The sequence below is a fragment of the Typopeltis vanoorti genome, chromosome 17, assembly GCF_054136105.1.
Source record: "Typopeltis vanoorti isolate ZY-2024b chromosome 17, IOZ_Tvanoo_1.0, whole genome shotgun sequence".
Classification (NCBI taxonomy): Eukaryota; Metazoa; Arthropoda; class Arachnida; order Uropygi; family Thelyphonidae; genus Typopeltis; species Typopeltis vanoorti.
In genome coordinates this window covers 34,926,635-34,948,488 of record NC_143565.1, presented here as the reverse complement: position 1 = coordinate 34,948,488, position 21,854 = coordinate 34,926,635, and the positions used below count along the sequence as shown (strand labels likewise).

The 21,854-nt window shown below is 35.1% G+C and overlaps 1 protein-coding gene across 3 annotated transcripts; it reads left to right on the top strand.

The window, feature by feature from the left end:
* The first annotated feature begins 1,036 nt into the window (after positions 1-1,036).
* On the top strand, positions 1,037-19,409 carry LOC150097285 (uncharacterized). Of its 3 annotated transcripts, XM_090407477.1 has the most exons (3): positions 1,037-1,163; positions 5,959-6,131; positions 18,317-19,409. In XM_090407477.1, the coding sequence occupies exons 2-3, from the start codon at positions 6,067-6,069 to the stop codon at positions 19,125-19,127; spliced, it is 876 nt and encodes a 291-aa protein (XP_090263603.1). In that variant the 5' UTR covers positions 1,037-1,163; positions 5,959-6,066; the 3' UTR covers positions 19,128-19,409. The 3 variants fall into 3 exon arrangements, with proteins under 3 accessions (XP_090263603.1, XP_090263605.1, XP_090263604.1); XM_090407479.1 differs by lacking the exon at positions 5,959-6,131 and having other exon boundaries at positions 1,047-1,163; XM_090407478.1 differs by lacking the exon at positions 1,037-1,163 and having other exon boundaries at positions 5,950-6,131.
* Positions 19,410-21,854: the final 2,445 nt, after the last annotated feature.

Below are 21,854 nucleotides of genomic sequence, written 5' to 3'. Positions count from 1 at the left end.
CGTGCAATATATCGTTTTGCATTATTGAAATAATATATATTTCAAATAATATTTATTAAATACGCAAAACCGGACAAAAGTATCATAGGGATCGGTGGCATTAAGAATTGTAGAGTCCGGGTGGGGAATTCCCTTGGTGCTCTTCTATCAAGTACTGGTGTTACTTTTGCCAGGTTCCTGGACGATCTCATATTAGTCCATCGTAAGTCGAATTCTAATTTCCTTTACACGCAATGCTAACTGAGGGGTTCCGCAGTTATCCATTAACGACATTCCAGAATGCAGTTCTGGCTTGACTTGAATCTTTCGTTAAATTCTAAGCAGTCATTTGTTCGCTACTCGAGTACAATTTTATGTCAAATCTTATTTTTAATTAATGTAATGTCTTTGTTTTTTTTTGTTGTTGTTATATATACAAATCACAGCATTTATAAAATACAAATCATGTATATGCTTCCAGTCTCTACATAATTATCGCATCTGTTGCATTTTTTTCATTAATTACAACACTATTAAAAAAGCAAAGATTGTCAATTCTGCTATAAAGTTATCGCCACAAGCTTCTGAAAGCGACTTAAAAAAAAAAAAAAAAAAACTCCCTGAACACACACACACACACACATTATTAACATTTACTTACTGTTTAACTTGCGTTAGAATTTGCCATCAATCCTTCTCACGGAGTGGAATATTTCGAAGGTCCCTAGTTTCCATGCCCAGATCGAAATCCCCGCCCCCTCTATCACATGTTTATACAGCTCCATCATGTGTGCCTTCCGATAACTCAGAGTTGGTTTTGGTTTTGGATTCAGAAAACAAGGTAAAGTATATTTGAATTATTTTCGAGTTGAATGAATTTAATTTTGAAATATGCGGTTAATTTAAATAATACGGCATATGCGATGTGAATGGTGTACTAATAGGCCGAAAACAATTATCGTGAAGATGATTTAATATCACGTGATTATTGTGTTCGGTGAGAAATTGTGTTGAATAATGATAGGAAGCAGCGATCTGAATTGTAGTTTCGGTTTGGAAATTCCCGAGTGATAGAAAAGTACGTGCTTTTGTGTGTGTGTGTGTGTGTGTCGGGTTAGTTTCAGCATCGCAAGTAATGGATGAGGAGTGGTTTCGGTTTTGAAAAGTAAATATCGAAAATAAATGTAAGAATTGGTCAATAACTGTTTTTTTTTGTTTTTTTTTTTTTAATTTGATGCATTGTTTCATATCATTTCAAATTCATTGCGTATATCTGTTTAGCTTAAAGAAAGATGTGATAATGAAGTAAAAAGGATGTATAAAAGCATGCAACTTACTGTTGTCTTCATTTATTTGTACGTTACATCCTTTCTTTATGCCTATTACAGAATCAATTAGGACTTAATACTAATGCTATTAGTCTAATATTATTTATTCATCATAAAATTCAGGTAATAAATGAAATATAAATAGAATTTTTAAAGAATTTACATCTTTGTATTATTATTATTATTTGAATGTACATAAGATCGTAAATACTAACGAACGTAATTTTTTATTTTATTTTTAATTATTTATTTACTGTACTATATTTTTTGATTAAATTTAAATTGTATAATTTTCCCATAACTATTCACTGAACGTTCTTACTTTTTTTTTTTTTTTTTTTTCCTTTTCAAATCCAAACTGTCGTATTATGGGTAACGATTCAGCATGAATATTATAGAAACGGTAACAAAATATTTCCTAATATTGCTAGAATCAGCTACACCCAAATTAAATTGAATAATTCTTTTAAATTCTTGAAATTCCATAGAAATTTAGGCTTACTTATCGTAATTGAGTTTTAATAAACCCAACTTATTAACATTTATTATTAATAAGTGGAAAAGACGTTTTTCCAATTGGGTTCATATATCTTTCCTAAATTAGCCCTTTGCTATGTAAGTTTATTTTTTTATTATTTTTTAAATTTCTTATACAAGAAATGTTCATTACTCTCGTACACAGCACTTTTCGAATGATTCTATCTTTTTTTTTTTTTTTAATTTTATTTTATTAAGTCCGATTTATTTTCGCTCAAGTATTACAGTGATGGCTAAGTATAGCACTTTTCTATTCTAATTCGGGATTCTTCTGAAAATTCCGATATTTAACCTTATGAAATTTTATGAAACGCGAAACTGGTTCTAGTATTAGAACCAGTTTCGCGTTTCATAAAACGCGAAACTGGTTCTAATACTAGAACCAGTTTCGCGTGAATAAAGCAAGGTTGGACTACTTCACCTTCCCAAGCTTATGTCACTCGTAAACATCCTATTTTTTTAATTCCAGAAAGCAGATGGCTTTGTGAATTAAATTATTTATAAATGTCTTAAATTAAAGTAAATTTTAAGAATCAAACGCGTCTTCGGATGATAGTTCCATCGACCAGAGCGAGAGAGAGATTGTGTTGAAAATAAAAATAACACCCGCCTTACGACGCTTCGCTTTACGACGATCCGATCATACGACGCTTTTCTATTATGATCAGTTTCCATTTATACACCTAAAATTCGCTCACATGAATGTTTTAGCAGGACGCTTCTGCGAAATTCACAACAGATGTGCAGTTTTCGTGAACGATATCATTGTTCGCTACATTCTGTTTTGCTGTGAATTGTAAACTGCTTACAACTCTTATTTTATTTTACTGTTGTTAATAATGGCAGATAAAATTCAAAATCAGGGTACTGTTGCTTATGGTGAAAAAGAGGAAGACACGTAAACCTATTAGGTTGCATACTAAGATTAACACTATTATATAAGTCAGCGACGCACTCAGGGGGGGAAGGGAATCTCCCATAAAAAATAAGAAGGAAAAAAAAAACGCTAGAAAATTTTCCAAAAATCTTTTCCTAATTAAAATTAATTTTTTTATTTATGTTGTGTCGTGTATTCTATTTCTATGCTACTTATGAATTAGCGGTCACATTAGGTGGAAATACCCTATAGCTTTTGGGAATCACGGCCGCTGTGAAGGCAAGACGAACGAGGTAGTGCTCAGGGGGACCGAGCGCTCCTTCGTTTGCCCAAGCCGAGCCGGAGGAGATCACTGCAGATGCTCAGTCATAGGTCGTATGCAATGCGTAGTGTGTATTCTCAAATTGTCTACTCAACTCGACCCCCCCCCCAGATTAAACCTTGAGTGCTGATATAATTGAGCTTTGCGTTGTGTATCGAAGGCCAATGCTAGTCAAGCTACCTTGGCTTGCTCGGTTGTGGGAGCATCCAGGTCCTCGCTTCAGCACTCTGATTTCATGCGCGCGCATAGCCATTTCCGCTCCCTTCACGTCATTTCACCCTGTTGCTTAAACACGCGCCATACGCAGTCAAAGTAGCTCTAGCTAGTGAGCTTCAGCCAGCCTTTACAAGTGTGCGTGTTGCTTGAGAAAACTGAATTACAACCAACTTTTCATGACGATGTTATTGACCAGTTCATAAAGAAGAACCGTAGGGTAGAATTTGATTTCAAGTAGCTAAATTGAAAAAGATAGAATATCATTTATAAAATAAATGTTGTATTTATATAATTAAATTTACATAAATTTCGAAAATACAGGTAACCCTCGTATAACGCGGTCTAAAATTGTAGTAACCCTTGTTGAACGCGGTATTTATACAACACGGTTCCGATAAAAACACGGTCTACAAATTGTAGTAACCTTTATCTTTTCATATGTTTTTCACCGCGCTACTTAAAAATCAAATTTTATCTTCGTTAATTTTGTGTCTGCCTGTATCCCGCATGTAATTATAAGTAGCGAATTTATATTAGGGGAAATACCCTTTAGCACGCATTTACCTCAATTGTTTACCGTGTAAAACGTTTATTGTTGAAAATTGTCCTCGTTTCTGTCAGGAAAGTACATTAAAAATCATAAGTGTGTTCATCTCAAGCTGAGCACTTTATTTTATGGTGAGTTACATACAATATGTAATGCTTGCTTTTTTGTGTAAAAAGTTATTTTTAGTAATGGCCACAAACCGCAACGAAAGGGAAAAACCAACATTGAAAACAATATTAATTTCTCTCCAAGAAAATATTCAAAATCTTGGATCGATTGAAAAAAGGAGAAAAACCAGGAGTTTTTGCAGGGACTTTGAATTTAAATGAATCAGCAATTCGAACAACAAAATGAACATAAAATCCGAGAAAGTGTTTATTGCTGGGTCAACGATAAGTGCAAAGCGCGTTGCTCGTGTACGCGATATTCTAATGGAGAAATCTCTAATGATTTCGATAGAAGATTGAACCTCAAAAGAAAATTCCTATGGATGGAAATCTTATTAAACAAAAAACTCTCAAAGTTTATAAACATTTATAGTGCAGACCAAGTGTTCAATGCGGATGAATCCGGGTTATATTGAAAAAAAAATGCAAAAACGCGCCTATATTTCGAAAAATGAAAGATCAGCTCCTGGATTCAAAGTTTCCAAAGATGGAATTACTCTACTGTTTTGTAGTAATGCATCAGGTGATTACATGACAAAACCAGTGTTTATTAACCAATCCTCAAATCCTCGTGCTATGAAAGATTAAAATGCATTACATTGCACGTAATGCATAAAACATTTATGCATTACGTGCAATGAAGCTTAATTACAATTTGTAATTGTTATACTTTTATACAATGTACTGTATTTGTTTCATAGTTTATATGTTTTCCTAACTTACATGAATTACCTGAATTAAATAAAAATATATTTTTTGTTGGATATGTCATTGTTGTTTATGTAATTAAAAAAAAAAAACGATTTCGGAACATAACCCTACTTTTTCTATGTGATCTGAGACTCGCCTAACGTGGCATTTCTGCTTAACCTAACATCCGCGTTATACGAGGGTTACCTGTACATAGTTTTAAATGGTCAGTAATTAATTATTCCGTTAATCAGACTTCGGTCACACCTCTCATTCCCTGAATGATAACAAGAGCAAGCGTGAATTTCAAGACCAGCATTCGCCCCTGCTAGTTAATATCAGTTATCTGTAAACATCACGATTTTATTGTGGAAACAGAAAAACTTTTAATGGTGTAGATTGATGACCAAAGTAAACTGGTTTTCTTGCTCCCTTAAGTAAAGCTATTTAGAATAATTATATGACTTCTTAAAAATGTTATTAAGCCATTACATGCATCTACATGTGGGTAAGAAAGAAAAAAAAAAAACAGTGTTCGATTTAACGCAATGATCTGCAGCCTAACGTGTCGTATGACTTGGGTATGCTTGTACTAGCAGAAAATCTTCAAACAATTTCGGTTGCTGAGTTGCAAGCTCTCGCTCATGCACAAATACAATCATTTGTTTATCTGGAATGCTATTATTTATGTGAATGGAGTGATTTGTTATTGTTGTATACAAATTCCACCTGAATTGATTGTCATTGGATTTTTAGCAACGATTCCATAATCGGAAGGAATTTTTTTTATATATATAAACTAGAAGTTTTTAGTTTTATTTTTTAGTTTTTAGCCTCTAGAAGTTTTTAGTTTTATTTATTTATTTATTTTTTTTTGATGTAATGTAAGATACACATACGGCAACATCGTGTGTCAATCAGACATTCAGTTATTTGCTTGTGTAAAAGACGATCTTCGTATTTTGATTTTTCAGTGAGTTATCTGCAAAAAATGCCATTTCGTAAACACTTGTGGGTTTTAAAATCGATAACACATATCTTTTGCACCATTCACACAGTGACTCAACAAACACGTCAGGAACATGTGGGTTGCATGCTTTTGAAGAAATTAGCGTTTCCTTCACTTTTCATGCTGTATTAGTAAATTGCAATTAATTTATTCAACTAATAAATGAAGGAATTATCGTGAATTGGCCAAAATACCTATACTTCATTTCGGAACTGCATTTATTGTGTATTTTCGTAAAGTATTTTGTAATGATTAACAACAGTATTGTTTCGTTCGGCATTTACAGCATAAACTCTTGCTTCTCGAGAGCATCTTTTCAGTGTAGTAGAGATGAAGGAAGGCTGTTGTTCCAAAGAATGCCGGCACAAAAGACATTCTTTGATCATTATCGTGTATGTGCAAACATTTCAGTATAGTCGTGACTCATTCTGTTGTGTTCCAGTTGAAGTCCATCGTCAGGTACGTTTTTGTTAATATAAATACATTTATTGCCAGGTGCTGCAAATACTAAGTCCAACTCTGTCTGTTGTGTGATGAACAGTAATTTTTTTTCCCGTGATATACAAGAGTATGTTGAATGTATTTTGATATGAAGTGTTTGGTACTGTGCTAGAAAGTTGATCCGGTTCTTTCAATAGATATAATTCAGCAAACATTTGTTGTAAATTTGATATTACCTTTCACTTACTGAAAACTATTTATAAATAATAAAAATATGGAAAAAAATACATGTATTTTTGGATTTTAGTAATACGTTAATTTATGTTAATGGAAGTGTTTGTTTTTGATGTTTGGAATAGATTTTATTTCATTAGTCTTTTTTTTTCCCCGGTGTTTCTCAGTAGTTCTGGATCTGTTAGTTGTACAGTTTCTGTTCTTTTAATAGTTATAGGTCGATTTTAATTAGACAATTGACATTTATGTGTTTAAGGGTGAAGCAAAATGCTTTTCATATTCCCCGCTATCTGTTGTGGTTACAGTGAGGGTAAAATTTACAAGCAGTTTGCTCGCCCTGAATGGGCATGCAAACTGCTCGTTATGGGAGGCTAATATAGCTTTTGGTGTTCCATTTGAATATGTCCGTTGGCTCGTATGCTGCAGCTTGTTGAACCAAATCGTTGGGATGTGTGGCTGTCTTTAGGAAAAACTTGGATGCTAAGGATTGTAGAAAAGAGAGAATATAGGGGATATTTGTGTCTCTGTGGAGTTGGTTGTTTCTAACTTACCACGGGCCGTTCAGAATCATTCTCAAGAACTTGTTCTGCACTTGCTGTATTTTGATAATGTTAGTATTGGAGGTGTGGCTCCAGGCCGGAGAGGCATAGGCGATTATAGGACGAATCATCATCTGGTATAGTTACAATTTGATTCTGTTGCTGAGCTTGCTATTTCTATTAATTAGTGTATAGATCTGAGCTATGGCTTTAGATGCTTTTGCGATGTTTTTATTTTTGATGTTTCTCAGTAGTCCCCAGATAGAGTGATCAATAGGTAAGATAGAGGCTAACTTTTTATCCCAAACTTGGTTTCTATGTTTTAAGTGCATCTCTTACTGCTCCATTCAATCTGTTAAGCACTGTCTTGTCCTGAGGCGCACGAGTGTTATGAAATCTCTTCATAGCTTTGCTCTTCTCTCTGATCAGCTCCATAATGTCCTCAGGCAAACGATCAGGCTTGGGAACAGATTTCTGGAAGGTTGCAACCATTATAGCGGACTTAATCTGTTGGGTGAAGCTATTCACTGCAGATTCCACATCTTCTGGTGTGCATATATGAGGGAGGGGTCCTATTTGATCATAAGTGCTTTAGACAATCTCTCCCACGATATGCCTGAATGAGAGGTAGGAGACAGGCATTCTTGTTCTCCCAATTGCAGTAGAATTGGGGTTGTGATTCGACGACAGCTCGTTTAGTGATATAAGGCTGTACTGCAGTTGAATGTCTTGCAGGATGGCTATATCCGGGATGTCAGCAGTGCCAGGCGTACTCAGATGAGCTGGTTCGGTAGGTCCAGCCACAACAGCATAGTTTGATCCTGTGTAGCTAGAAAGGATGCGACCATTTTTATTGGTAGATTTACTGTTCCAAGCAGGATGTTTTGCATTGAGGTCTCCAGCAATGACGACCGGTCCTTTTACTCCAAGGATGGCATCCAGATCTGAGGTCAATAATGTCTTTAATGGAGGGTTGTACGCAGAAAAAATTTTAAGGTTTCCAATTGAGTTTGTGAGGATATTAATTCCCGTAGTTTCGAGGTTGGTGGTAGTAGGGTTGTTTATTGAATGATGATTGATATAGTTTTTGATAAGGGTGGCTGTACCTCCACCTCTATAACCAAGTCTGTCGTTTCTGTAAATCTGATACCCTCTGATTTTCAGGGTGTCAGCAGGCCTCAGGTGCGTTTCATTGATTAGCATATATCTGGGTTGTATCTATTATTAAATTCCTGGATTTCTAACAGTTTATTTTTTATATCGTTGGCATTCCAACCGATAATCCTAAGAGAGTTTGGGGCGATTTTTTTCCTATGCATCAGAGAGTGCTGATAATATGGATTGGGTTTGCTTGGTAAGAATCTTTTTGTGACACTTAAGGATGGATTTGAGTTGCTGAAATCCTGCAGCATGCTTGCAAGAGAAAAGGTGATAACAGCTGATAGATTTGAATGTGGATTATTCAGGTTCTGGGTTTGTACTATCTGTTTGGAGCAGGCCACATCAGCATATGTTCTCGTTTGATGTTGAAGATTCGTTTTCTTAAGGGGCTCAGTTAATGATGGGCGAGCACCTGTTGTCATGATCTCACTCTTGGAGAACTGAGGAGCCCGAGCTTCAGGAACTCTCGCACTAGATGTCGAGGTAGATTGATGATTTGTATCATTCCATCTGTTTTTGGGGTGATGTATACACCCTCTATAATTAGCAGGGTGAGGACCCCACAAGTAGCGCACTTAGCCAAGGTGGATTTTGGCTTGGCGCAGGTGTTTGTGGGGTGATTCTCGCCACATTTTAGGCATCTGAACTGAGCTTCCGGGCATGGCCAAATTTTTGGCATCAGTGGCACTGCCCAGAAGATGATTTCTTTCTCAATGGTTCTGGGGTGATTTTGAGTCCACAGATTGATTTTAAATTATGGATATTTTTGTAAATGTTGTGAATCTCAACCAAGACCAAAGGCATAGGTGTCTTATTTGATCTAAACATTCTAGTAACCTTTATGGGAGGTAGTTCCTGTAAGTTAAGGTCAGTAACTATTTCATCCGTGTCAATATCCTCGGAGACTCCTCGTAGGGGCTACTTTCAGATTTTTTTCGGAGGCAAGTGAAAATGTGTGATATTGAGTTCCTCTTGTGCCCAATTCCTTTGTAAGATTTCTATAATCAGCCACCGTGGTGGGCTGAATTCTTATACCTTCGTCTGCATTTTTAGCAGATGTATAACTTATTTGTAAATTAGCCATGATGGTTCTGAGTGTTTTCCATCTCTGCTTTTCCCTTAGGATAATCGGTGGCACCTTTTCATTGGGGGAAGCAGAGGGATCTGAAATGGGAACAACCTCGTCCATACCAACAACATTTGTTGGCTCAGCAGCGAGAGTTTTTCTCTTCTTACGAGCGTGGATTTCTTCCTTGATCAGAAGGATTAGAGGTAGAGACAACTAGATTGAGTTTTTCCTCCATTTGAGGAGAGTATTCATTTTCCTCAACGTCGACTTCAGATGAGGAATACAAGTTTAAATAGCCAGGCCAATCCCGTTCAAACTTTTTGAGAAGTTTTTTAACAAAAGTGAGTGCTAGCCTTTTATCGAGTGACTCGATAATGATGTCGGGGTCAATCATGCTAGTAGGCCATGTCAGCTTGAACTTCTTTTGGAGTTTATCAATAAGTACAAGAGCCGGCTCTTTATCGAGCAAATCAGTGAATACGTCTAGGTCAGGTACGCTCATATCGTTTTAACTGCGTATGTGCGTTAATAAAAATCCCGCAGGTTTAAAGACCTACCAGCAGAAATTTTTGTAGAATATCCCGCAGCCGCAAAGGACTGCCAGCAATATCAAGCGTAGGCTAAAGAAAGCGATAGCAATTAAATTGCATCTGAACAAAGTCTTACCTTGATATTTCACGAAATACAGAACGCCATTCCCAAATCAGACCATCAAAAATCCGATTTTAATTAGTTCTGGAACTTTACTTATTTATTTATTTATTTTTATTTTTTTTAAAAGGGATGTTCCAATAAACCTTTTGGGGTTCTTGGTTGCAGCGTTTGCGGTCATTTTTTTTTTAATTATATATTTTTTTATGTTATTTTGATATGCTTCGTGTTTTATCTGTTATTTTTGTTGTAACTTCATGTAATAAATTATGTGCACATAAAAGTAAAATAAATATAAAAAAAAAAAAAAACTGAACTTTTTCCGCTTTTGATATCTGCGTTGCATTCTGTATTATTTATTTGTGTGTGTGCGTGTGTTAGGATGCCTCTTGATGTCGACAGCATTGTTAGTACTTCTTCACTTAGTTTTCCTTTTAATTTTATGTTTTGGGTTAGTTGATTTCATGTTTACATCGTAAACATAACACATCAAATATCTTGATGTGCTGCTGCGTTTCTTGATGTGTATTACTTGACGTTTCTTCAGTTTATGAGTGAGTGTGGTATTCTGTGATATTTGCTTCTTCGTGTGGACTTTGTGTTGTTATCATTATTGTATTGTGTTTATAAGTTATATTTATATTATTAATTATTATATTTTTGTTATGTGTTTTGTATCTTATACTGTGTAGTGGTTTAGTTCTTATTTTAATTATTATTATTATTTTAAAACTTGGTATTGTTTTCTTATCTGCATTGTGTTTGGTTTTTAGTGCTTCTAGTGGCATCATCACGTGACTTATACGTATGCGAATATGTTTTGTGTTGCTTTCTCGCTTATCGGAGAGTAGTAGCTGTTGTGTATTTACATCCAATCTTGTTCACTGACGAACCTTAAACCAGAACACTAAATTTTAGCAGAAAATTGAACACCACATCTAATACACGGTAAACCAATAATGAGGTGGATGAAAACAAAAGTATATGATCTGAAATCATGGTTATTTCAAAGTTCAACGGTCATACCAAAAATCAGTTTGAAAAAAAAAACAAAAAGACCTAACATATATAAATCAGAACCATGTCCACGGTGCTTTTTGTTTGACAGAATGTGAAAGGACATTCTGTCAAACAAAAACATGAATCTTTAATGAACAAGTTAGATTTGAAGTCCCTTAAAAATATATTTTGGATGTAGTCCCTAGTTAGCGCATTATTAGAAATTCATCATTTTTAAGGATCGCATTAAGAAAGAAAGTAGCATTGGGCCTGATATTAGAATCAGGGATATCAAACTTATCTTTTTGCTTTATGCAGATGACGTTGCACTCCTAAAGACATGCAGTGCAAGTCCCCTGCATCCTTTAACTAAATTACATAACAGCTGTAACATATTGGACATGAAAATCAGTAAAAAGACCAAAACTATGAAAATAGGCAGGAGTATAGAGAAGTTCAACTGCATTTCAACTATTTAGGGAACAGTTTTTAGAGAAGATGGCAAAGACAATGTTCAAACCAATTCTAACTTATGGATCCGAGTGCTGGATTTGAAATGAACCACTTGATCAAAGACTAGAGACCACAGTTATGAGGATTCTGAAAGAGATTAGGGGAGGGAACAGATGGCATCAATAGCAGACTCATATTAAAAATGAAGATATTAAGAAGGAACTTGAGATTGTTTGCATCCAAAAATGTGTAATCAAGGCTACTCTGAAGTGGTATGGACACTTAGAATTTGTGAGGAAAGATTAGTAAAATAGATGTTCGATGCCAAGATAGGAGGAAATTGACCCAGACGAAGACCAAAGTCTAGATGGATTGGTTCAGTCAGAAGTGGACAATATTGGAGTGCTGACAAGTAATAAACTAATTTGGAGGAAAAATTGTCGATGGGGATTAATAATACTATACACTTAATCATGCAGTGCTGTCGCAGTAACCTAAACACTCCTTGGGGGTGTTCAGAAAGAAATTGATGATATTTAATGATGATAGAAGCCCAGTTGGGATGCGATGTCAGCAGTACATAGAAGATATGATATAATTGCAACCTACCCTGTCCAGGATAGATAGAAAAAGCAGAAAAAACAACAAACACAAGAGCATTTCGTACAGTTGTTGGCCACAATCTCCAATAAATCCTGGTTGTAGAAGGAAGCCATTTGTCTCTTTTTAAGTTGTAAAAATCATTCTTGCTTATTATTTCAAATTAGTTTCTTTATTTCGCCTTCCCCATAAGCATGTCTGAAAATCGAAATAGCTTCGTAGCCTTAAATGAAAAGCAATTATCATTTGGAGATCTTTTGAATTATGCTAACGATTTTTGGTAAGGTAAATTTTATTATTATTATTTTGTGTGTGTGTGTTTAGTTGATGCATTTATATTAAACAAGACGGCCTCGAACGAAAGCCACCAACCAGTGACTTCATCGGCACATTCCTGAGTCTTTCACAGAATGTGACCAAAATAAATAGTTACATTTTTTACTAATGTCCTGGAAAATTTGCCTCTGCTACACACGTAAGTCAAAGTGGATATACTGGCAAATCACCACCTTATTTGGGATTTGGTTCCTTCGATAATGTACGTCTTGCATTTTCTCACATGCAAAATAGAAAGAGAGAGAGAGAGAGAGAGAGAGAGAGAGAGAGAGAGAGAGAGAGAGAGAGAGAGTGTGTGTGTGTGTGTGTGTGTGTTTTCTTCACTCCCTTCACCACTTCCTTTCTTTTTCCACCAAAGTCTCGGGAGATTATCCTGTTATCAGATGAAGGCTTTAAAGCAATCGATAACTAGTATAAGGATGTTCAAGTATGTGTGCAAGGTAGGTTTCAGATATTGATTAAGAAATATTAAAACCTGAGATCGTGCATAAAATAGAAAAATCTAATGATTCTCGGGTAATTCGGTAATTCCTATTTAAATAAAAACGAACTTTAATTTACAATTCAATTTTAATTGAAGTTTGACGTAATACTAATTGCATTTTGGATCCTAAAGCATTGTGGGTTACTTGTGTTCTAAGAAGTTCATTCTCTTGAGGATGACTCGTTTTACAGACAATGCAGGATCTAAATACTGTCGATAAAGTGAACCGCACTTTGATACTTTTTTTTTTCACAGATTAAAAACAACTTTCGCAGAGAAAGAGAGAATTATCAAGAATCATTCGAAAGATTATTAGGTGTTTTGTACAGTGCTGTCTTTAACACATGCAGTAATGTATTCGAGGCATCCCTCCCCAATTATAAATGGACTTTACCGTATAACCGAAAGACATAACAGGCACCTACATTAAATGGACAGTAGATTATCTCCTCCAAAATAATTAATGCAAAACCAGAGATTTTGCAGCTTTTCGTGTGTGTGATATAAAGAAAAAAAAAATTCAAACTGCACTGTGACTCGAATGCCATAAGGTAAGCAACTTACATCTTCTGGTGTGCGACCATTAAGCTTGAAGAAATTCCAGGTTTGATTTCCCAATTACCTAATCTTTGCTCACCCATGGTGCAATATATTTGGAACTTTTTAAGGTTGGGATGCATATAAATTCCATTCATACGACTTTATGTATTCGACACATAAAATAGATCCTAGACATCATATCCAACAACTAGAATCTCGTAAGTGATTGCAAATCGCCGATTGCATCAATACATTCTTTATCTGCAATGAAGCTCATTTCACCCACAGCTGTGTTAACACTCAATTAACATATATCATCATAATGAATCCATAGTGTGTAATGTAATTTTCAACAAAACTGCCAGCCTACAAAGTAATTTTTAGCATCGCTTCAAGTGTCACTGTGTGCTGTAGTAGTCTAAGATCAGTTCACTGGTCGATCTATTTTCGGAGAATAATACAAAATAAAAATACATCTACTAACATCTTTTATCCCCAGAAGGTGTGTGCAGAGATTCTTCAGCTCTAACAATTAACACTTGAAGACTTATTGGGAGCCATTTTGCATCCTTCAACCATTTAGTAATAGTAAGCCCAAACTATCAATAAATCAACGCTTTTCGGAAGAGTAGAGCAACAGACAACTGCTGTCATTTCCATGATGACTAACCCTAATATTATTATTATTATTATTCCTGATACCTCCAAGGAGTCCGAAGACTCATCGCGGGAGGACATCTTTAACTGTCTCTACACCTTACCTCTACTACGAATCAACGCCATCTACCGCCCACCTCCAACACCACCACAACTAGTAATTTTTGTCTGTAAATTGCGTGTGTTCAACATGCATAAAGATAAGATATCTTCGAAAATAAATCGACCAGTGATCTCATCATCGACGAGCTGCAGCGACAATAATGCATTATTTGCTTCACTGCATTCATATTGTACTTCCGACACGATGGAACTTGAAAATATCTTCCAGTGTAGTGAAAATGCATATTCGAATATTGTTTCTTCTGGTGGTTGTCTACAACATTCGCTATCTTGTCAGACTTCAAATACACGTGGTCAGTCACAAGGACGTCATGATTGTTGTGTTTCGATTGAAAATGACTGGGTTCAATTCACGGCTAGGTAGTTGAACAACTAGGAACATTTATAAAGGCATTATTCAGATGAAGGTGAGTTATCAGGTCTCATGTGGTGGTCGACGTAGGATTTTCCATCCCATAAACCTGCCATGAAAATATAATTAATAGACATAATACACGAACCCTCATGGCCTTAGTTGCGCTTGACATCATTCTAAAACAATCTAGCTGAATTACCAGAGAGAAAAGAAAACATGATATATTTTTAGGTCAGATTTTGGATATTGCAATCTACAAAGGAGAGTTCTGATCAATGAGAGCTCTCGTGAACTGAGAATGAGAGACGCTATGGTAAGTAGGCATTTCAAATATCCGCTTGAACAGCTACCAGGTAAGCGTCTACATATATTTTAACATTCATAACTCACAGTCAGTGCTTTTAACTCTTCATAGTGTTGGCGTTCATATTTGTAAAGTTCTTCGCTATAAAAAAACTTTACGATCTCGATGTTATGTTATATACATTCCTCCTGACTCACTACATATATGAAAACTCATGTTAATTGATAACATTTCCTTCCTCCAATAACTAAAGTTAGTTACGTGAAGTATATTGAAATACCGATAGTATTGAAATGGATATATTGCTGATTCCTCGTGACAAATTTCTTTATATAGATTATGTTCTAAAAAGCTTTGCTTGGAACACTCACTTTCAAGCACATGCATAAAGATAAGACAACGTAGGAGTACACATGAGTCCTACGTTGCACTGGGGTAATACGTTGAGGAAGACTGTTTCAGAGAACAGTGTCCGGTGAAGAAAGTCAGTCTGATAATAGCCTTGGGTCTCCTATCTCTGATCGGCTGTGAAGGATATTGACTGCCCCCAAGTCTCCAACAGTTTGATAGGGAATAAAAGACTTCACATACTCCCTGTTGAAAATAAAAGGAGTTAGCGGGTTTTTTTGAAAGAATTAAGGCAGATGCATTGAAGAGTAAGAGAGGACTAGTTTGGTAAGTTTTTTCTTCACCGGACACTGTTTTCTGAAACAGTCTTCCTCAACGTATTACCGAAATGCAACGTAGGACTCATGTGTAGTTGAGCCATAAAAGGATGTTGACGATTGCTGTTCATGTTTTCAAAGACCTTAATAGGAGAACAGGACCACCAAATATCAAATCACTGAAAAACAGTGCCCATGAAAATACCCTTAGAAAAGGCAACACAATATAAACAGGCGTAAAATAGCGTTTGAAATGAGTGAAAGATACGGGACTTGGATTACAAACTGCCTTTTAAAAAGCAGCGAGAATGTTTTGGAAAGTCTTGGTGCATCGACCCAAACATGAGAATAGTATTCTAAGGTTGAGTAGATTTTTGAATTTGCTGCATATATATGTTAATGATCTCCACTATTTTAGAAGAATGAGATAAGTAAATTAGATGAACCATATAATGGCAAACTTCCTCTTTTTTGGAGTGGATTGAGTATTTTTGTAGTTGGTTAGATGCCAGCTCAGTATAAAGGAGCGTAGAGATTCCCCAAGATGGACGCTAATTCCAGAGTACAACTTTCAAGTATATTGGGTGAGTACTGTTAGGATAAGAAGACACTTTGGTATCTAGGTGGTTTAAGATTCGTCTGATTACTTTCTGACTAACGACCACAGGACGCATGTGGGGTGGAAGAAAGTGATTTGCCTTGGCTATGGCTACATAGAAATGGGTTGAATGACAAGAATAATGCCAGGAAATCATCTTTGTCTTTAGATTATGGTGACAATGGTGTAAGAAAAGCAGAATCACATCTGTAGGAGTTGTAGGTCCAATGTCTTTGCAAGAGGTCAGAAGGCACGATGGCACTTGTAAATAGTAATTTTCTTTGTTTGTTGCGTTCATAACCCTTTGATGCATCGGTCTACACTGAGGAGCAAAAAATGTCGGAGGTCTCCTTGTCTTATTATGCGAGAGGGCTAATTATGATCTAATATACCGAGAAGAGAGGTGACCTCTACAATATAGTTAGAACTAATTAAGGTCAAAGATGTTGGGATAATATCGCTTACAGCAAACAAATACTTTTTTCATCTCTGAAAGCTGGGAATATCTGTGCTTTTGAGTTTATACACTCTTGGTCTTACTTGCTATGATAATGCTATATTAGAAGTTTAGTGAAATTTTTTGATGATCTCTGTTGTGTATGGTTGTTTTATAAAGTTAAATCTGCTAAGCGTTTCATTTAATTCTACATTCCGAAGAAGTATATTAAAAATAAAGGCCATTCTTCTGTGATGTCAAATAGCTATAGAAAAGAAATAAATAAATTTCTTTTCTATAGCTCTAGTAATTATAGTAATTATAGATTATACATTAAAATATTTTGTTAAAAATACTTGGGGTAATTTTTGAAACGGCTAAGAACATTCTTACACTTCTTGATGACTTAACGTCGTTCTATTTCTAGTATATCATATCCGTGACTTTGTCACATTTTTCAAGATACTCGTTAAAAGGTGTATCATCCTTTAAGGATATCCGCTAAATAAACTTAAGGATGTCCGTTAAGGAAACTTAACAGGCATCCGTAAATGTAATTCGCTTTTTACAGGACATTTATTTTATCCTTTATTTCTAGGCTTACCATATTTCCCTGAGACAAAAACGGGACATTGGGATGGCAAAAACGGGGCGGAGGGTTATTCTTTAGTGACATAACACATACAAAAATTTAGAGACATAGAGGGAGACTGCATTTCAGGTAAGGAAATAAAGTATAATTTTGTCTTGAACACCACAATTTGATAAAAAGTACCGACAACGATTGGAAAAAGTTTGATATCAATGCCTCTTGTATTCAAATCCTCTATTACTTCGCCCAGTATGTATGGTTATAAAACATTGGTAATTATTGCTTCTGATTTGTTATGTACTGAGGAATTTGTTATGTACCCCGTTTTGGTTCATAAATTTTATTTGTCAATATCTACAAGCAGTCATTTTCGCCAAAACTTTGGCCGTCACGCACGGTATGATAAGTAACAAGAGCTTCACTTCCTACAATTTTATCGGATTCACTATCACCATCACGTCTCACCATAAACGAGCTGATGTTTTTAACTGAATTCCGCCTTTTCAGCATCGTTATGTTTCTGGCTACGTAGATGTTGGTTGATGTCGCTTCTGCCTCCATGAGCAACGGAAACATGAATAATACAGTGCTGGCATACTACTTTTGTTCCATTGCTACACAGCTTGTCTAGTTTAATAATTTTGAATGCTTTCTGGAGATTATCATTAAAACTGCAGTTTCGCCTCTTTGACATTGCAAGGATAGACTTAAAACTTTAAAAAATATGAAATTTAAACCACCGGCAGTGAATAACAAAGCCAACAGTTAGCATACAGGAAAAACAAAAACTAACGCTACAGCAAAACAGACGCCGAGTCCGAGACTCGCAAGTGTTGCCGACATGCGTTTTTTTTTTTTTTCTCTGAATCTGAATAAATCACTGCAGATATCGATATTTGGTATCGAACAATGCGACTCCATGGTTATATACAAGTTACTGGTATCCATGATATTGATGTACGATTGTAGGTTATGAATAATAAGTTATGATTGACCAATATTAAAGTATATTATAGTTTTTATTAAAAACTGGACAAAATTCGCAATTTTATTAAAACGACGGGACGGCCGGGAAATACGAAAATAAAAAAACGGTACTGTGCCGTTCAAAACAGTACGTATATTCAGCCTATTTATTTCTGATTTTATGATATTTATTTCTGATTTTATGATTATTATATCAGCGATTGTTACGCTTTGATTGTACTGATTACCAGCATGTACAGTATAAGTTCGATAATTGGCACCCAACATTGGAACAAAAATTCGATTGAATTACCAATTCAAATGTGTAAGATAATGATGAGGATTTTTAAAAAATGAAGTTCTGGTAAGTAGTGATGTACCCAAGGTATTACTAAAACAAAAATCCCATATGTGAATGACAATATACTTGTTTCTTTTCAGATATCCAAGCAGCATGCTTCAAAATCAGGACTTCTGGTTGAAGTTTAGTGAGTCCATCAATATTAAAAAGGAATGGATGTGTGATCTTCCATTGAATATTCTACTGCAGACAGAGAATGAAGATAGCAAACATTATGTAGATTCCTCTGCGTTTTTTACTCGTCGAAGGGGCGTCTTCTTAGCTGCTCAAGACAGCGAATTTTGGTCACAAGTGGTAACTAATGCATGCAAGGAAATTGCGTCTGGTAAACAAGGACCAAATATTGAGCAGGTGAAAAAACACAAAATTCTCTCATCTTTACAAGATTTCGTTCAGCATCTTCACTATTTCTACGAGGTGGTGGACATTATGAAGAAGAGAGAAGAGTCGGTGATCGTCTTAGGAAACCAATTCTCATTTGTACATGATATTGATAAGTTGGATCCAATTATGTTAGTTGCATATGCAGAAAAATTTGAAGATAACAAGGATACGTTGTTATGGAAGACCTGTGTAGCAAATCACATCAAGATAAATCCTCATCACCAAGGACACCAAATATGGCAACAATGTGTCTGCAAATCTCCAGAGCAGTCTTACCAGAGTTGTGCACGTTGTGAGGGACTTCGTCATATTGCATTACGCGAAATGGTATGCGATAAGGTAGCCCGTAAGTTGCAGAAAGATATGAATGGGATCATGGGAAATGACATGTGGAACATAGATGAGCTGTTTTTCAAAGGACTGCCGACTTTTTGGCTGTCCAAAGCTTTTGGCATGTTGAAAATTCTGAAATACTGGAATGATGAGAATTTTAAAATATCACCCTAATGAATATAATTGAATTCGAAAAGTTGGTTCAATTAAAAATTGATAGAACAACCTTCTCAAAATATATTTGTACTGTGTTCACTAATTTTGTTTTTATTATTCTAAATATATATAGTCACTAACGGAGATGAAGAGGACTGACGACAAAAGCCTTCTGGAAGTATGTACTCCCAAATGGAGAAAAGTTGTAGAAACTAATATTCTGTAAAAATGAATGTTAATTAAATAATCATACCAATAATAATATATGTATAGTATGTAAAAGGAAAATCATGTGTTAGAAAATAAATCTTACAATAAATAGTGATTGAATATTTTTTATGTTCTATAATCATGTTTTTGGTGCATTTCGCAAAATACAATTTCCGTTTTTCCTTCTGTAGCAATTTATTTTGTAATCCAACTTATTGGGTCATCAGAGGACTCTGACGGTGGATTTCAATTAGCTATTCGGAATCTCCAAAATTTCATCAAGCAATTCCAGTTTTTGATTTCAGTAGACGTATGGAATAAGCAAAGATGGTATGATGGGAGCCAGTTAAATAGATGTATATGGAATAACAGAGACATTAGCCAAAACTAAATTAGGACTGTACAAGACAGTGTTCAAACCAATTTTTATTGATGCATCTGAGAGGTAGGTTAGAAACGAAGTCAAAGACAGATATGAAAGTTCTAAGAAAAATTAGGGAGTAAATAAATGTGTCGGAAACAATCATGTTAAAAATGAAAAGTGGCATAGTCACTTAAACAGAATGGGAGAAGAAAGGTTAGCAAATAGTTGTTTGTTGCCAAGCTGGCAGAAAAAAGACTAAAGGAAACTAAGATCTTGGTGGATTGATGCAGTCAGATGTGCCGGGTAATCGTGAAATGGCACACAACTGTTGTCTTCTCATGGTTCTTAACCTTTATTATTATTAGTGTTTTAAAGACATAATTAGAAACATTTGTGTATGTGAGAGAGAATATTAGTAGTTTGTCTTCTTCCAAATGCAGTGAATGATACTCGAGAAATACTTTAGTTGCACATCTAAATGTGAGAACAATGTTCTAAAGTTGATGATTTGGGATTTATAAAGTGCCAGAAGTTGTGTGTAGATGAAAGATGGTGTTTTGAACGAAAGAAAACCCAAAGTTTTTGGAAGCTGAGGTAGCTAATGATATGTTTATGCCAGGATATACTAGATATGAAAGTCAACCCAAGAGAAGCTTGATCTTTATCAAAACATTATCAAGAGTAAAGAATAAGATATAATTAAAAATCCCCTTATTTCTCTGAAATATATAGATTATTCTATTGCAGCAATGAATTATATCAGATTTTCTTCTCCCACTTGAAAATAGTGAGGAAATCGGTATAGAATATCTTGAAAGTTGATTCATTTACACTTCAAAAGTTGCTCGAATGTAGAAAAGTAATGGAAAGCGTTATCGTGTGCAAAATTACGAAATGGATTTGAGGTTAGTAAAAAAGTTCATTGATGAAGATAGCACAGAATTCTGGCATTGGTAAGAAATCTAATGAGAGAAAACCATTCTCATTAACACTAAAGAAATTAAAAATTTGTTAGTTGGCCAATAAATAAAATTATTTTTTAAAAACGAAACGATCTCCAAATAATTTTTAAAGGCATTCTTCATTTTGGTGAGAGGACATAACTGATGTTTTTTCTATGGTGCAAAATACTTCATTATATGCTGTTTTTGCATGTGACAAGCTCGCAGATATTAGAATCCTTGTAGTTAACCCCTTAACACACAAAGACGGCTGTGACACGTCTTTTGTTTATTGCACCAAAATTGATTTTGAATTTTGGTTTCACATATAAATACAACCGAATATAGACGCTAGACAATCTTGTGCCTATTTCCTTTTAACCGAGAAAAGCTGCCAACGGCGTGTATCGGCTATTTCGTTTGCGTTTGCACAAATTCATCATTATTTGAAAAATAATGATGAATTTGATCCAGCAAATCACTTTCGCCCAAAACCCGCCCAAAAATTTGATTGGTAGGTTAAGAGGTTAACAACACATAAAGTAATGACTTTTCACATGACGATGTCACATATGGCGGTGGCAAAGATTTTACTCCTGGAAAGTCAGATTTTATATCCTGAGAAATGCATAAAATTAGCATAGAACTTTGCTCATAACTGTAATTCCTTCAGCTGTAATTCTAAGCGATCTACATCAGTCAAGTTCGGAGGACAAACAATATCCTTTTTAGCCTAAATATGAACATGGCTACATCAAGACTACAATAAGGAGAGTGAGGTTACTTAGTGAAGTGATTTTGACATCTGAAGTAGATTTCATTTAAAAGTTAATTGAAACTTATTTATTTATTTATTTTTTACTATTTTGCTGGTCTCTTATTACCTTGTTATAGCACACGTTTGTTTATATATATATATATATATATATATATATATATATATATATATATATATATATATATATATATATATATATATATATATATATAATGTCACTTCTTGACTGCTGTGTACAGATTGATCTTTTGGATATCTTGGGGATCTTTAGCTTGGACACTGACCAAGCTGGTAACTATTCTATGGAATGCTCCTTATGAGGATAGGTCAAAGTTATGCAGGTTGAAAAATCTAATGGACAGGTGGAAAGAAAGGAAATGATAGAAACTTTAGCTGCTAAAGGGTTTCTATAACATTGACTCAAATTTTTCTAATATACACAACGAGTAGAG